The sequence below is a fragment of the Stenella coeruleoalba genome, assembly GCF_951394435.1.
Source record: "Stenella coeruleoalba genome assembly, chromosome: 2".
NCBI classification, from domain to species: Eukaryota; Metazoa; Chordata; class Mammalia; order Artiodactyla; family Delphinidae; genus Stenella; species Stenella coeruleoalba.
Window position 1 is genome coordinate 85,497,883 of NC_137147.1, and position 17,345 is coordinate 85,515,227.

Below are 17,345 nucleotides of genomic sequence, written 5' to 3' on the forward strand. Positions count from 1 at the left end.
ACTGAAGCCTCTGGCCAACATCCAGTGAAGAACTGAGGCCTGCCAACAACCATGTGAGTGGGCTTGGAAGAGGATCTTCCCATCCAGTCCAACCCTATGATGATTTCCCTGGCCTACAGCTTGGTAGCAACCTCATGAGAAACCCTGAGCCAGAACAATCAGACTAACCCACTCCTGCATTCCCAACCCTTAGAAAAAGTGTGAAATAATAACTGTTGTTTAAAGCTGTTAAGTTTAGGGTAATTTGTTACACAGCAAAAGGTAACATATAGGTGGTATTATTATTCTCCAGTCACATTTATAGTGTTTCCAAAGGTGATACTAAAATGAAGCACTGCCTTTCTAAAGGACTGTCTGGAACCAAGAGATCATGTGGTACAATCTGCCACAATATCTGTAAGGAATAACCCGTCCAACCTTCTCCCTACCAACAGTGATTACTCAACACCACACAAAACTGGTCACATTCTTTCCTACAGATACTGTCATTCTGGACCAATAGTTAGACCTGTTTCAGAAGCAGTTCAAGTTACTTTAGTTTCCTTCTCTATCCTTGTTCGTTTATGCCAGCTTAATTTTGCCTCTCCATTTGCTAATCAAAACATAATTTAATATCTCCCCTATAAGCCAAAGTTTAGTCTTATTTTGCTCCCTATAAATCTATGTTGTTCAGCCTCTTTTTAGAAATGATTAGTAGTGGGCTAACTTCATAACTGTTTACCCCACGGGAAAAAAAAATCTAATTTCCAAAAATAACCCCAATTTCTTTTGAATCTAGCAAATTTATCCATCTTTCAAAATATATCATCTAAAAAATTTATACATGCTATTTGATAACCAGTGGTTTCATGTATATGGATAAGGAAAGCCCTAAACAAGGTTCACAAATCTATGCTAAGAAATAAAGAGAATTAAAGAATGCTGAAGTTCTCATCAGTTGATTTAATATGCCAACTATACCTGTAATACAGATAAACTTTTGCTTTGCCTATTTTTATAGTTCTTACATATTTTAAGATACCAGGACAATTTCTTTCATATCATCATAAAGAGGAAACAAGCCTGAATGCAAAAGATATAAACTAACAAACTGTTTCTCATCAGAATATATATGTCCTAATTTAAAATATTCAGATAGAATGGTAATATGTTTTATCATACTGTCTAAGCTAGAGCACGTGATCAGAGCTGCAAGAGACCTAAAGAGACTATTTGGTGGTACTCCCTACTTAATGTGTCTGTAGTTAAGTTAGGGAAGTAACGACATCTGCTTGCAAAAGTAAACTCTGAATGTAGGCCTCAAGAAGAGGCCTACAAAAGAGATATATTTTTATCCCAAGCTCCCCAAAATGAAGGAGATGGTAAGTTCAATACCTTAGACACAAGTGTACAAGTGATGAGGCTGCTATTTAAGAGACCTTCAGTTAAGAAAAAGATTTTTTATTTAATGATACCTGAAAATAAGGTCAAACTTGTAATATCAAATATAATATACAAGTCTTTCAAAAATTTGATAGAGAAAATGTTGCAGATAGTGTAAGAGAACCATGAGAACAATTTTTGTGGACAGGACAGTATTGATGGGAGAGAGTAAAAAATACCAGGAGAAATGGAGCCGAGGGTTTAGAACCCTTTATGCAGGGAAGCACACCAGAATGCTGTTGGAAAAATGCATGAGCCAACAGTGAGTATACAGCATACTAGAGTCAAAGAAAAGAAGAAACTGAATATGGGAAGGTGGAAAGAGGGAATGAATGGAAAGAGGAAGGTGAGGTGGAAAAAGAAATGCAGACAAGGGAGGGAGGCATTCGGATCTGCCTCTAGCCCACAGGGGACCTCTGTACAATTTGGAAAAGGATGCCCCTCAAAGAGGAAACAGCCCTACACAAAGATGCACGATTTGGCTAGCAAAGTTTGGGTTAGATTTCAACCCCAACTTGTTCCCTTGGCTAGGTCTCTTTATGCAGTGAATGACTTGTATAACTACACAAGCCAGTCCTAGGAAAGAAGGAAAGACCAACTAACTATGATGAAGAAAGAGGCAAGCATTTATTTCTCTATTTCGAAGTGCAGGTAAATTCCTACAGAGCTGTACACAAAATCAAATTTTGTTACCTTTTCTTACTGTTTTACACCTGCGTGTGCAATTCTGTTCTAACTGAAAACATTTCAGCTCGCAGAACAATGCTGTTACTGGTGAGCTGGAAAAGACGGCCGCTAGCTGATGATGGCATTTAGGGAAACCTGGTACTCCCACGCATGTAAGGACAGATGGACCTGCTCGCGCCTGAGATGTTGCCTTCATATCTGGCTTTTGTGAGACTCACACAGTCACAGAGGGCACCAATGCTTACTGATAAGAACAGGGTAACAGGTGTCTCCAGCTAAATGCCCAAACAGAATAAAGAGTGAGTTTCCTCAAAATGTTCCTTTGCAGAAGGCCTGTATCACAATTGCCTTCAGCTGCTTGTTAAAATGCAGATTCCTGGGCTCTCACTCTCCCAAACCTACTGAAGCAGAAGTTCTGGAAGTGAGGCTGGGACTCTATTTTATAAACAACAGACATTAAGCTTGGAAAACTACTATCAAAATAAGAATTAAATGCGAAAAAATAGTTCGAAAACTACTGTTTAAAAGGAACATAAAATATGACAAATTTCTGGGTGAAGGTTATGAAGGAGAAAGGAAACAAAAAGAATGATACTAGCAATGGTGTACAGTATAAAGTACAAACCATGAATGGTTAAATACATGCCATCCTCACTATATTTATAATGTAGAGTTCAAAAATCTCTAGAATTACAAATTTTTAAAAATCATATTATATATACACACGCAGATAGACAGCTCTTGTGGTCTAATTATAAATGTTATTATGAAATTAGGTCATAATGACATTTCATGTAATAGGTTGCTATCCTGATAAAAAAATCTCACTTCTTGAGAAATTTCACATTGGAAGACGGACTACAGAACTTAGTCCAGACATCATTCCCTACACCCATGTGCCAAACTTAGGCCTCTGCAGAAGAATCTTAGTTGATCAACTATTAGTCCTTTCTTAATAGCACCTTGAGTGGATGACAGAAAAATGACAGAAGCAAATCACTTACTGCTGTAAGGGGTCCTTCTGCTTGTGCCTCCATTGGACTTGTGGGTGTCACTGCAATAAATTGACTAGCAGCTCCAGCCTGGAGTTCCAGCCTATCTGCATATTGTTCTGAAGCAGCAGTGGCAGGGCACTTCCCAGAAACTGCTAAGATCACACCTGAGGTTTCCTTCTTTAAATGATCATTTTCTGCCCAAGGACCCAATCGGAGCTTTTCATCTTGAGGCGATTCCTCTAGGACTTGAAGGACTTCGGGTTCCTCATCGGAAGGGCTTCCAGTTGTTTTATGGCCTAAAGCCTCATTTGTCCTAAAATCCCGAAGGTCCTGTTCCTTATCCACAATCACCCATTCTTTGGAGTCAACCTCCTGCTTGCAGGAGCTCAGGTTAACGGCTACAAATCCATTGCTGCCACCACCATCTGCCTGCTCAGGGGTGTTGGCAGAGGCAGGCTTGGAAGCATCTGGAAGATACTCTTCATCATAGTGCCAGATGTGGTCAGTACGGGACACAGCAGGAACACAAGGCTTATGAAGCAGAGCAGGGAGAACAGATTCCTTTCCTTCACTGGAATCTTTCTGCATTTTCTCCAAGCTTAAGAAAATGAACACAAGTTACTTAACTGTCCTAGGGAGAATACTTATTATATAGCCTATAAGTTCTATACAGAACTAATATTTACCCACAGATGAGAAAAAAACAATATGGATAAAGCATAAGGAACATTTCACAGGTGGATAACGCTCTGCTCCACCTGTCGTAATCCTGTTTTGGAAGACGGAGCCCGTAGGAGGAAGATGTCTCTCCTGCTGCTGGGCAGGAAAGAAGCCTAACCAGGTTAACCAGGGTGACTTGTGTGACCCAGTTCACCTTTGCTTTGCCAATTCAATCACACTGCCCTCTGCTCTCTGCTCTGAGGGACAACTTACCCAAGGGGCTTTTGCCTCAGCAGAGGCCCTACAAAAGGAAATGAGGAAGCTAATACACATCAGGCAAATACTTTCTGCATTTGTTTTGTCTTCAGGGAGGTATATAAATGTATACTCATTCAAGTAAACTCCTCCAAAGACAGGGCTAAGCAATAGTGTGACTGGTGGTATTTGGCTGCACTGGCTTCTGAGAACTGCTCTCACCTGCAGGGAAGCAGTTTAAGCAATACACTTGTTCCTCTCCTTAAGTTTGTAATTAGGTGCTTCACTTCCTTCAACTGTTCCCTATTCATTCTAGGCTCTGGCTTGAGTTCATTTTCTTGGAGTACTTCTGTTCTCTGTCTTATCTCTCAGCTCTTCCCTCAGCATGGACTCTCTTTCTAGTTACGTTCTTTTGTTAGACCAATTTTTTCCCAAACTAAGCTTTTATCCCTATCACACTTTTATTTTTATTCCCAATCTCATGCACAACTGAAAATGTTTAAACACTGGCCCAGTCCATCCTTTTGATCATATCAACGTGTAGACACAAGCTTACATCACATAGCTGTGAGACTGAATGAAGAATATGAAGAATACACAGCTATGAAGTACTGTTTAAAATGGAAGCTAGATTGGACAAGGCCAGAAGTGGCTGAATTATCTTCAGACACAGTAACTATTATGTTAGTTAAATACATGGTCCTTCTAACTTCGTATTTCTTTGCCAATAGTAGCCACTGGGGATGTACAATTGAAGGATGTGACTATTATTAAAGACACTCAGGTCTTAATATTACTAAAGCCTTCTATAATTCATAAATATATCCCAAGTTCTTTTTAAATTTCAGTCTTTTGTTTTCAAAATTGGAGATAAGGGGCCTTAGAACTGTGAACTAGTCGTTACCTAGTATAGCTCTCTAAAGTTCCACCTTTCCTTCTTTCTAGGTAGAATGATAAATATTCATGTCTCTTTTTCCTACAGCATTTACTCATAGAAGGCCTTCATTAAATTGAATTCAACTGCCTATCACTTGTATATAAATTACTTTTTCCCCTACTTCATGTACTCTTCCTTCTTCTTGCCTAATACCATATTTTTCATGCCCTCTCTTACAATGCATCTTCTCCATTCCAATAAAAGAGATCACCTTCCAAACAAAATCACTTCAAAATGTTCATTTAATTCATACCTAGTCTTATGAAGTTTCCAGCTCCCACAGCCAAAGGCTATATGTTATAGAACTTGTAATAATATCAGAAGGCAAGTCACATTAAGAATGAGGATATTAACTAAAAACATGGATAAAGATGATGACAGCTTAATCAAATCAGTGCTACAAAAATGCAAAAACTCCTTATCTGAAAAACTTTACATAATAGAAAGTAATAATATCAATAGTGTTTTAGTTGCTTTAAAAAAAAAAAAGAAAAAGAAAAAGAAAAACTATTTTATACCAAGTCTCAAGAAACTTGTCAGTATCTGGCTTTGGCTCCAGCACCAAACGTTTTTCCAGCTCAAAGCTGTGGATGGAACGTAACTTTCGCACCAATGGAACATCTCTGTCTGGCTGAGTAATCTCTGAGCGGACACGAATTGGTGAACCGAGGCTTGGAGCATTCAGAATACCATTTGCTTGACCATGGCTGTTCTCCTCTTCAGTAGCAGCCTAAGCAAAACATAAAAGGAAACCATGAAAAATATTCTAGTCACTATAAACGATAGGAATCATTGAAGTCTTTCAGAATAATATAAGCAAATGATTGGGATTTTGTTTCAGAAGATTAGGATATTTTGGCTAGTGTAATTCATTACATACTTGTCTATTAACCCTTTATTAAATAAGTTTTCTAAATTTATTCTCAGTTTCAGTATTTTTAGTGTTTTATATTTTGGTGCAAAGATAAACAGACTGAAAACGTTTAACAACCTTGGCTTTTTGTATTATGTCTAACTAAATGCTTGCAGGACCTTATTCCACTAAACCAAAATTAAACCTGGAGAGGACATTCTCTTTGAGACATAAGTGGTCTCACAAGAGGTAGGAGAGGTCGCCAAGCCTGAATACTCCCTGTCTCAGTTCCTCTCTAAAAACCAACCAAACAACAACAACAAGAAAACTAGAGCTAGAACAATAAGCAGCTGGGTAGAGCAGAAGGAGGCTGAGAATGAGGCAGCCCAGAGGGGTGGAGGTGCCTAAGGACAGAGGATACAGTAGCACGATTACCAGGGAAATTAAGCTTTACACCAGCAGTAGGGAGAGAGAGGAAGTCTGAATGTCTATTCTGATTAAAGACCCTCAAGAATGCCCAGTTGGTCTTAAACTGGGGGTGCTCTCTGGCTACCAGGAGAAGCAGAAGACAATCTTCTCCGAAGAAAGGTTTCCCCAACCCCCAAGTTAGGCCTACAGGACTCCCACGAATTATTAATTAATGAGTAAAACACTAAAGGTAGTCAAACATATAAGAAGGCATGCCACCATGACCAAGAGTCAGCAGAAATGATAATAATAATTTTAAAAAATGTTTGTAACTCCCAAAGACTTCAGGTATCAAACTTGTTCAGATACAGCATATAGAACAGCTATGCATAAAATGTTTAAATATATAAAGGTCAACAAAGGATTACTTGGAATTAACTGATGAATTTAATATAAATATTCAATTAAGTTGTTAAACAGCAAATTAGCCATAAAAGACCAAAGTTATTAATTCATGAATAAGAAGACATGGCAAAAGAAATTACCTAGAATGAAGCACAGCAAGATAAGAAGAAAAATATAAAAAATGATATTAAGAGATGACAGAATAAAAAGATCTAATATATGTTTACTTAATTGGTGTCCCTGAGAGAACAGAAAGAATGAAGAGGTGACAATATTTAGGTAGAGAACAGCTGTGCATTTCCCAGAACTGATTAAAAAAAGAGGTATGTGTATGCCTAGACATGTCATAGTTAAAGTGCAGAACACCAAAGACAAGGAGAAAAGCTAAAAAGTAGCTGGGGGAATGGTCATCTACCAAAAGAAAGAAAGAAAGTAAAAACAGTAGACTTCTGAACACTAATAACTGAAGACAGAAGAAAAATAACTGTCAATCAAAACCTTTGAAGGCAGCAGAAACTATTTTTAAAGAATAAGGCTGGGGGCTTCCCTGGTGGCGCAGTGGTTGAGAGTCTGCCTGCCGATGCAGGGGACACGGGTTCGTGCCCCGGTCTGGGAAGATCCCACATGCCGCGGAAGATCCCACATGCCTGTGAGCCATGGCCGCTGAGCCTGTGCGTCCGGAGCCTGTGCTCCGCAACGGGAGAGGCCACAACAGTGAGAGGCCCGCGTACCACAAAAAAAAAAAGAATAAGGCTGAAATAAATACATTTACAGCTAGGTAAAAATTGAAAGAGTCCTCTATCAGAAGACCTCAACCAAAGAAACTTCTAAAGGGAATATTTCAGGAAGAAAAACGATTGAGTCAGGGACTTCCAAAATTGCAAGGAAATGGTAAACATCTATGAAAATTCCATATAAACATTACTTGTATAAAAGAATACCACTAATAATCTAATTTACATAATTTTTTAAAAGGAAGAAATTAAAAAATAGAAAAGAATTAAATGTAGATTAAATAGTGATAACGTGAAAGAAAACTAAAGTAATTAAGACCTATGTCAAGTGCCACTTCACTCTGTCACATACACAAACACCCATGTGGGCTGACAACTGAGAATGTCACTAGAGAATTTTTACTAAGAACAGTTTGCTCCTGGTGTTTACTATAAAGGCAGCCAGAGGTGACATTACAAAAATCTGACACTGACTTCCTGACTACTTTTCACTACTTATTCCTGATTACTACTAGTCCAGATAGTGCTAACCAACAACCAGACCACCGGGCAGCATATCACATCTATGCAGAGAATGTTCCTGCAAATGACTCCCATTACTGAAAGTATATACTGTTAATTTTTAAAAATTATATAGTTTAAAAATATAGTATATATTGTCCAAAGATAGGCCAAGCTCCTCAGACGTTGTCACAGAAGATTCTTTTCAAGATACATTTCCCATTCACAAAGCAGGACTAGCCAAGTTTCTATCAATCATGTTAACACATATGAGCCGGGAGTCTCATTTTACACCTATAAATTTAACCTCCTTCCCAACTAAATAATTATAAAAACACAGGAAGTACCAAAAAATAACTGATTTGTAATTCATTGCCCCTCCATTCCATTAATCATCATCTTCCATGAAAATGGAAATGACAGGAAACAGTAAGATCAAAGAGAAATTTGGGGATAATCTACCCAAAGACTAATGAAATCATTTAATTCAGAAGTCTATATTTCTCCCCATACTTACAAGTGGACCTGTTTACAATCCTAATGAAGAAAAAATCATGTTATTCAACATCCACTTTGTCAGCTCATGACCAGTTTGATGCTTTCCACTTCTAACCCTCGTTTCCCTGCCTCCATTTGAGATAGTTTTCAGAATGAACACTCAGCTCCATTGGTCTACACTATGGAAGGAAGGTCCTTCTACTTGGAAGGACCATTAACTTCTGTTCTATAGATGTCTCTTCTTTTAGACTCCGTGTCTGATTATTTTTTTAAAACTACCTTCATCTTTTCCACAAAATACAAGATGAAGATTAATTTTTGGTGTCCATACCTGAGCATTACGAGCAAAATTAGATAAAAATATTGCAATTACAAATATATAAATAACTAGCGATACAATGTTCTACTTCTCATTCAAAATTGAGAATCATGATACTTTGCTACACCAGTAGGAGAAAAATAATAAGACATTGAGAGATATCACTTCCTATGCAAGAAATACACACCTTACAAATCCCAAGCTTTATCTTATTCCTGTTGGTATCCATCTCTTCCCAGACATCCTTCTCCTGGGGACGAGGGTGTCCCAGAGATCCAGGCAATTTATCTGGTGACACACCAACAGGGATGCCATTCTCTCCATCACTAAGCTGTTCATCTGGAAACACCTCATCTGTATTTTCTCGAAGCAAGTCTCCTGGGATGGGAGTGGCATTGGCAATTCTGAAAATGAGGAATGAAAATAAGGCAGAACTTAAAAACACCAGAATCAAAAATTACTATGGGGGCTTCCCTGGTGGCGCAGTGGTTGAGAGTCCGCCTGCTAATGCAGGGGACACAGGTTCGTGCCCCAGTCCGGGAAGATCCCACATTCTGCGGAGCGGCTCGGCCCATGAGCCATGGCCGCTGAGCCTGTGCGTCTGGAGCCTGTGCTCCGCAACGGGGAGAGGCCACAACAGCGGGAGGCCCGCGTATCGCAAAAAAAAAACAAAAAAAAAACAAATTACTATGGAACTACCCTACATTTTGTTTCTGGATTTAAATGATGAAGTCTATACATAATTAAGAAAGTAAAACAAAACAAAAAACCTCAGAAACTTAGGGCATGCCAATTCTACAAACTAAAAATGCATTTTTTTGGGGCCGCACTGTGTGGCATGCGGGATCTTAGTTCCCCAACCTGGGACTGAACCCGTGCCCCCTGCACTGGGAGCACAGTCTTAACCACTAGACCACCAGGGAAGTCCCTAAAACTGCATTTTTGTTTTGTTTTTTATTTTATTTTTTTAACATCTTTATTGGAGTATAATTGCTTTACAATGGTGTGTTAGTTTCTGCTTTATAACAAGGTGAATCAGTTATACATATACATATATCCCCATATCTCCTCTCTCTTGCGTCTCCCTCCCACCCTCCCTATCCCACCTCTCTAGGTGGTCACAAAGCACCGAGCTGATCTCTCTGTGCTATGTGGCTGCTTCCCACTAGCTATCTAGTTTTAAAACTGCATTTTGATCAACAGAATTTTCAAGCTGATTTAAAAATACAAATTCTGATATAACTCCCTAATTTAACAATCACTTTAAAAGTTAGAAACCTTTCATTTATTTTGCAAGGATTCTTTGTGAATTTAATATTTTCTATTCTTTACCCATTTTTCTTAGAGAATAACAAAAACTATAAACAGAAAAATGTTAAGTGTCATAATGATATAAGCAGGTATCAGATCAATCAGTTTTGTTTTATTTTTTAACTAGTGTGCAATATGCATTTGCTTTTTCATTTACAGACTTTTTACTAAGTACCTACTACATGTAAGGCCCTAGGGACATAAAAAGAAGAAAGGAAATTCTTGCCCTCTAGGGGAAACTAGAAATTCTGCAGTTATACAGTTCATATGGTCCTGTATGAACTGATTATCAACAAATAGAAAATATTAATTGGCACTTGTCTATATGTTCTTTCAAAGCAATTTCATGTCCTATTTACATAGTTGGTCACCTCTCCCTTAGACTTCTGGCCCATGAGGGGCTTTTCTAGTTCTCAGCTATCGCTCACTAAGTGATCAGGCCCCTGCTGGCTCTAATGTTCTGTAACTAGTATGTTCTACTCTACATACTAGTTGTTGGTATTTTTTAAAAAAATATTGCTGACTGAACACAACTTTCAGCACACAGTGAAACCTTTTCTTAGTGTTATCTGCACTGTCTAAAAGCAGAAAAAACGCCTTCAGTAGATTATACTGACACATACAATTATTATGAGTGGGAAAATAGACAACTTCTCAGTGTACCACTCTAAGGGCAATGGTTACACCCTGGCCATAAATATGTCATGATTTAGAACCTGCTGCATAAAAAAATTAAATTAAATTAAATTAAAAAAAAAAGAACATGATTTTTCAGGGACTTGTTCCACCTGATGTGATGACCTTCACTACCACCACTCTCAATGTTAAACTGGAAAAGCACTGATAATGGCTCCCAGGGAAAAACCGTACAGTCTTGTAAAGTACTCCCTGTAGTTCTGACACTGGGATACAGTGGAAAGGTAGTTTGACCCAAAATAGTTCAAATGAAAGGATTTATTATAAAAGTAATTAAAGTTCAGAAATAGACTACTTAAAAGATATATTTTTCAGATATAAGTTCAATATAATTTGTTTATTGACATAAGGAATTATAATGGACACTAACCTACATGTGCTATGTGGTAATCCAAATGTTTACTGAAAGAATTCCCTCTATTCCTGAGAAAAGGGAATGGCAAAGGAGGAATATTTGAATTCAGGAAGCTCAACCTACTAGCTCCACATTTTTTCCCCCATTTTAATCACTCAATGTTCTTCCAAATCCTTTTTTCCCTAGCCTAGCTACGATTCTGCTTCTTTCCAACTACCCCAATTCCTTGGCATTTCCTCCTTCCACCTCTCAGGAAACAAACCACACCTCCACCTATGAAACTGCCTCTATTTTTACTCTATCCTAGTTTTCCCCTTATATCGTGTGCTTCAGTGTAAGAGCACACACTTCAAGGAATGTTTCATCTTCTCCACACAGGCTACCTCCCACATGACTCAGGTTCCTCTCAGCATTTATTCCACCAGTTTTATTCCTTGCTTAATTATTATTTTCTTCCTTCTCCTGTAACTCTGATCCAAATCTGGAGTTTGAGATATGGAAAGAAAGCATTCTTGCCCAAGACAATTATATTATGTTCAGGAATAAGTATGATAAGAAAGATATATGTGAGAGTATTATTAGCACATGGCCTGTGTTTGTAGGCAAGGTATAAATTACAGAAGCAGATTAAGGGAAAAAATTAAGAAGATATATGGAAGAACTGGACAGATGTCAAGAGAAGTAATAAGATTGGACACCCTTTTCATATGCCCGTCCCCATAATCTAAGGTAGGGGTCGGCAAGTTAGGGCCTGTGAGCCAAATCTGGCCTGTTCACCTATTTTTGTAAATACTGTGTATGACACACAGGCATGCTCATTCATTTACATACTGCCTATGTCTGCTTTAGCACTACAGTGGCAGCAGTAGTGGTGACAGACAGCAGAGCCCACAAATATTTATCTGGCTCTTAGTGAACGATAAGGCTTGCTGACTCCTGATCTAAAGCATCCTCTTACCTTTTCCTGAACTTACTTTCTCCCTCTATTAAGAACTAAGAGTTGTAGGACATAAATTATCATTTTTTCTCTTTAACACGGATTCTCTAGGGCTTTCCAGGTATTCTACCATATCATCTGCAAAAAGAGATAACTCAGAGGTCAGCAAACTTTTTCTAAAGGCTCAGATAGTAAATGGTAGGCTTGTGGGCCTAATACTTTGCAGGCAAGATGGATGCTAAAATTAGTAGGCAAATGTATGAAAAAACAAGTTCATTCGAACAGTCTCAAAGTATCTTCTCACAAGATAATTATTACTTACAAAGGGAAAAATAGTAACTTTATATAAAGTGGAAAACCTAACACCACCTTAACCAGATTACCAACATTAATATAATCAGTAATAAGACATCTTGACATTATATATCTCCTTATTCAATGCCATCGATTTTCCTCTTATCTTGGCTTTAAATGTATACCACACATTCTTTTTTTTTTAAGAACTTTTAAAAATAATTAATTAATTAATTTATTTTTGGCTGTGTTGGGTGTTCGTTGCTGTGCATGGTGCAATGGGGGTTACTAGTTGTGGCGAGTGGGGGCTACTCTTTGTAGCAGTGCACGGGCTTCTCACTGCGGTGCCTTCTTTTGTTGCTGAGCACCGGCTCTAGGTGCATGGGCTTCAGTAGTTGTGGCACATGGGCTCAGTAGTTGTGGCTCGCGAGCTCTAGAGTGCAGGCTCGGGAGTTGCGGCACACGGGCTTAGTTGCTCCGTGACATGTGGGATCTACCCGGACCAGGGATCAAGCCCATATCCCCTGCAATGGCAGGTGGATTCTTAACCACTGCGCCACCAGGGAAGTTCCTATACCACAGATTCTGATATGTAGTGTTTTAATTATCATTATTTTTCCTATAGCTTCACTTTGTATTTTCCCTTTCACCCAAGAGTAGTTTAATTGGAGGTTTTTAAGTTTCCAGGTGGAAGGGCCTTTGACATTTTTGTTTTTGTTAGCAATTTCTAGTTCTATTACAGTGTGATCAGACAGTGTAATATTTCTGCTTTACAAAACAACTTATATGTTTTCTTGGTGACCTGATAACTGATCAATTTTTGTGAATGTCTCAGGGGTACTTGAGCAGAAGGTATAACCTCTATCATCAGGGTGTAGATGTTGAAAAATATGCCTAAGATCTACCTTATTGATTGTGTTGTTTGTCTTCTATTTCTTATTCTTTGTTCACTTGAATTCAGTCTTGAACTGAGTTGTATATTAAAATCTCCAATTACTAGTGTGTTTCTTTGTCTCCTTTAATCTCTCATAGTTGTTGCTTCCTAAAGATGACTGTTGTGATTCTGGTGACTAAATATTAATAAATACTATGTCCCACTTGTGAACTGTGACACTTAACATTAAAAAGTACCCTTCCATCTCTATAACTTTTAAAGCTTTATTTTGGCTTGAATTCTACATTGTCTGATATCAGGATTGTTATTCTCTTCTGATTGTTTCCATTTTTCTGGTTTACCTTTGTCCATCCCTTTCTGAAACATGTTTTTTTAGGTATATCTCTTGTATACAGCATATGTATACAGCTATATAAACCAAACTAAAAATCTTTTTCTTTTAATAGATGTCCCCATTCATATTTATTGCTATGACTGATATGTTTGGTATTAACTCTGTCATAGTATTTTATAATTATGGGTATTTTGTCATATTTGCTATATTTCTTTCTCTACAAGATGAGTATTCTTTGTACTTTAATTTATAAACTTTTAAGAATATATATTTTAGAAGGTTTGCCTTTTTGCTCTAATGGTCACCTTTGGACATTTACCTTTTTAAATGCTCTTAGTCCTGTTTCCTTATTTAACCTTTTGCTATTGAGTTTCTCAGTTTTAATTGGTATTGTTTTGTTTTTCTTCTTCAGGGACTCTAACAATATGAATGCTATTCCTTCTCGGCCTTCCATTGGCACTACTTTCTCTCCAGCCCTTTTAAATGATTTCTTTATTTTCATTCTCTTGGGGCTTTTTTCCCCCTGACCTTATTCAATGCCCTTTATTAAACTTTCATTTGTGTCTACTGTCCTTTGCGCACCTTGTGATTTATTCAATTGTGAGATATCTTTTTCTTCCATTTCTTTCCTGAGTTCAACAAACTATCATTTCATTGTTTCCTCCATCTTTTCCTTTTCTTTCTTCTCTCCCTCCCCACACCACACTCACTCTATTTCTTAGTTTTCAAATTTCTGATCCAAGGTGGTTATCCATATCTTCAATGCATGAACATATTCAGTTCCATTTGGGGTTCTGTCTTATAATTTTCTTCTTCATAGTTGTTTATTCCTGACAGGAAATTTCCTTAGTAAATATGTATTAGATTTTCTTGAGTTTTTGAAATAACACTTTATGGATATTTAAAATATTTTTCTTGTTCATTTTTGTGGCATTGGAATGTTTTACAGGATTCACAGATTAACTGGTGCCCTCCTCTGTCAGTATAGCAAAGTCCAAACACTTTAGTGGATTTTTATTTGGTCAGAGGAGATATTGTGCATCTTCTGATTTTATAGTTCTCTTTTCTTATAGGTAATTAAATTTTATTTCTCCTTTTTCCCCTCTGTAATTATTCATTTATTGTCTTTCAGCTCCAAATTCATCCTTATTGACTATTCTGTGAAAGTGGATCTGTGCCCTTTAACTCTTTTCCTTTGCCAGCTGGCATGGGAGTTTTGTCAGTAGAGGGCACTGGAGAGACCCTGCGGGAGGAAAGGGTTTTGCTTTGGGTTCCACTGTGCAGCTTGTCAAGCTTCTCCAGCATGTGTGGCTTTCCCCGTGCCTGTCTCCTGCAGTACACAGACAGCAGCAACCAATATCTTCCCAGAGCAATGCCTACTACCCATAAGTTTTGTAGCAGAGTGTCTCTAGTAAGACACTTCCAGTAAATCGTTTTCTCTGGCACTCCGGAGGGCAGATTTCCATCAAGTTCCAGAGGGCAGATATTTCAGCAAATTCTACCAGTATGGCAGTAGAGCAACTTCCCTGCCATCCAATGAGTGAGGACATACACTCACCAACAAGGTCAGTACTCAGCCCTGGGGTGGGGACTGAGGGAGCTTTTCCTTGGATGCTTAATTCAGCCCTAGGAGTAGGAGCTGCACTTTATATTTGCTATTCTTGTATTCTTTACCGTTCTCTCTACTTTTTCAATCTCACATTATTCCAATTTTGTGTTATAGGTAATAATTCTTTGTATCATCTTTCCCTGTTCAAATTACTATGTAGTTTCTCTCTCCTGATTGGACCCAAACAGATATGTGCTTTTTTCCTTCACCATTCAACTGACAAAGGGTATTTCTCCCTTTTTGTCTTTTTTCTTCCTCAGAAGCTACATGTTTTGAATCATGAATATTTTTATCTCCCTGTAGTTTATTATCTGATCTACCTGGATACTTTTTAGTATTTTCATTCTTCGGATGGATTTAGTCTTTCTGATGTTCGTTTTAAATCAACCTTAAGTCCCAGGGCTAACTTTCCTCTTCCCACAGTTTTTATTGATCTGCCTTCAGTAAGCTTCGTGGCAGGGCTGGGTGAGGCAGGAGCATAAGAGATATTACATAAAGCCTTGGGGTTTTGCTTTTTTCTCTTTTTACTTACAGTTAGTTTGATTTGGGCATCCTTTGTCTTCAAATTATGCTGAGGACATAGCTTTTATGTAGTTTTATTTTTCCTTTCTTATTATTCTATCTTATTTTAGGAAAAAACTTTGGGATATGGGAACTTAAAATCTATTCATTGACTTCAGCTACCCTGAAGTGCTATCACCTGGATTTTTGCAAATGTGAGATTTATTTCTAACAACAATCAAAGGAGAAGGAGGACAAAAGCATTTAAGCAAGAATCAAAATTTCTACATAGGCTCCAGCTCTGTCACTAATCTTTATCTAAAGTTGGATGATTCACTCAGAATTATTTCCTCATTTGTAAAATGGGGTGGCTGGAATAGTGCAGTGAGTCCCAAACTAAGATAAGCATGAGAAACATCTGATGCATATGGACTTCTGTGCCATACCCCTAGACATTCTGATTCAGTAGGTCTGGGGTGAGTCCTACAAATGGGTATTTTAAACAAACATCTGTGGTGATTCTACTATAGCTAGTCAAGGTCTCACATTTAAGAATTCTTAGACTAACTAATCAGGGATATCATCTCCAGTTATATGAGTCCATGTAAGCTTTTCTGATTCAATAAGCTCTAGTGATCTCATCTCAATGTAAAAACAAAGCAATGGATTAGTGATAAAGTGTTCCAATTAGCTCATTGTACGATGATTTTTCCCTATTTACTTTTTCTTTTAAACCAACTAGAGCAGGTAAAAAAAGGGGGGGGGTCAGAAAAAAAGACAACCCCCCCCCGAAATAGAAAAACAACAAACAAAAGCAACTGTATTTAATGTATATACAGGAAAAAAAAATCAAAAACAAACAAAAAACCCCCCAAGAAGATGGAAATACACTAACCTCTTCCTAATACACCTCGAAAATTAATCACTTTCATAAGAGGAGTAGCTACACGTTTTGTTCCCACTAAACTTAAGCACAGTGTAGTCAGAAATAATTGTGGCTTGTTCTTGTTCCGGGGTCCCATCTATTCTTTAGTAGTAAATGCAACAAATGCCCCTTCTCATTTTGGAGAAAATCTACTGTACATCTGACATTAACGAGTAACACAAGCTCTAAGCTGCCATTTCACAGTATAATCTTTAAGTACTTTCTAAGAAAAGTAAATCCAAACAAAGGCATATATAAGAGCAATGTTAATTCAAGGAAACCCATAGGCATCCCTATGTCTTAGCATTTGGTCATCTGAGGGAACCTGGATGGCATAAAAGACATTTCTGCTAATATTGATACAACAAATCTAGGAAAGACACTGATGAACCACCTGTTTAGGACATACCCGATTGCCGCAGGGGTCAAGCGGGTGTGCAGCTGAGGAGTGGTAGAAGTAGTGATGGTGGTGAGGGAGCCATCAGTTCCAGTCTTCTCCCAGTCGAAAGGGTCACTCTCAATTACTCCAAAGGTCTTGATGCTGTTGTCAAACACGGATGCAAGAAGCTAAACCACGAAAGGAAAAAACTAGAGTAAGCCAACAGTAAACATAATCACTTATCCTATAAGAGACAGCACCTCAGACTCTTAAATTAGTTTAGTAGTATGACTTTTTTAAAAAGCCTGATGATACAAATAGGGGAATTTGAATAAGGATTATATATGGATGATGATATTCAATTAATATTGATTTTTCTCAGTTGAGATACTGGTTTTTAGTTATGTAGGATAATGTATTTTTTCTTGGAAGATA

At 37.8% G+C, this 17,345-nt stretch overlaps 1 protein-coding gene across 7 annotated transcripts in view; it reads right to left on the reverse strand.

Moving 5' to 3' along the window:
- Nucleotides 1–17,345, reverse strand: part of TTBK2 (tau tubulin kinase 2) — a 143,788-nt gene that overhangs the window by 16,641 nt on the left and 109,802 nt on the right. For all 7 annotated transcript variants that reach the window (XM_079915109.1, XM_079915110.1, XM_079915108.1 and 4 more), the window contains 4 exons: nucleotides 16,941–17,098; nucleotides 8,862–9,078; nucleotides 5,475–5,686; nucleotides 3,114–3,702 (listed from right to left, as the gene is read on the reverse strand). In XM_079915109.1, the coding sequence (XP_079771235.1) occupies nucleotides 3,114–3,702; nucleotides 5,475–5,686; nucleotides 8,862–9,078; nucleotides 16,941–17,098 (1,176 nt within the window). The remainder of the gene's footprint in view (nucleotides 1–3,113; nucleotides 3,703–5,474; nucleotides 5,687–8,861; nucleotides 9,079–16,940; nucleotides 17,099–17,345) is intronic.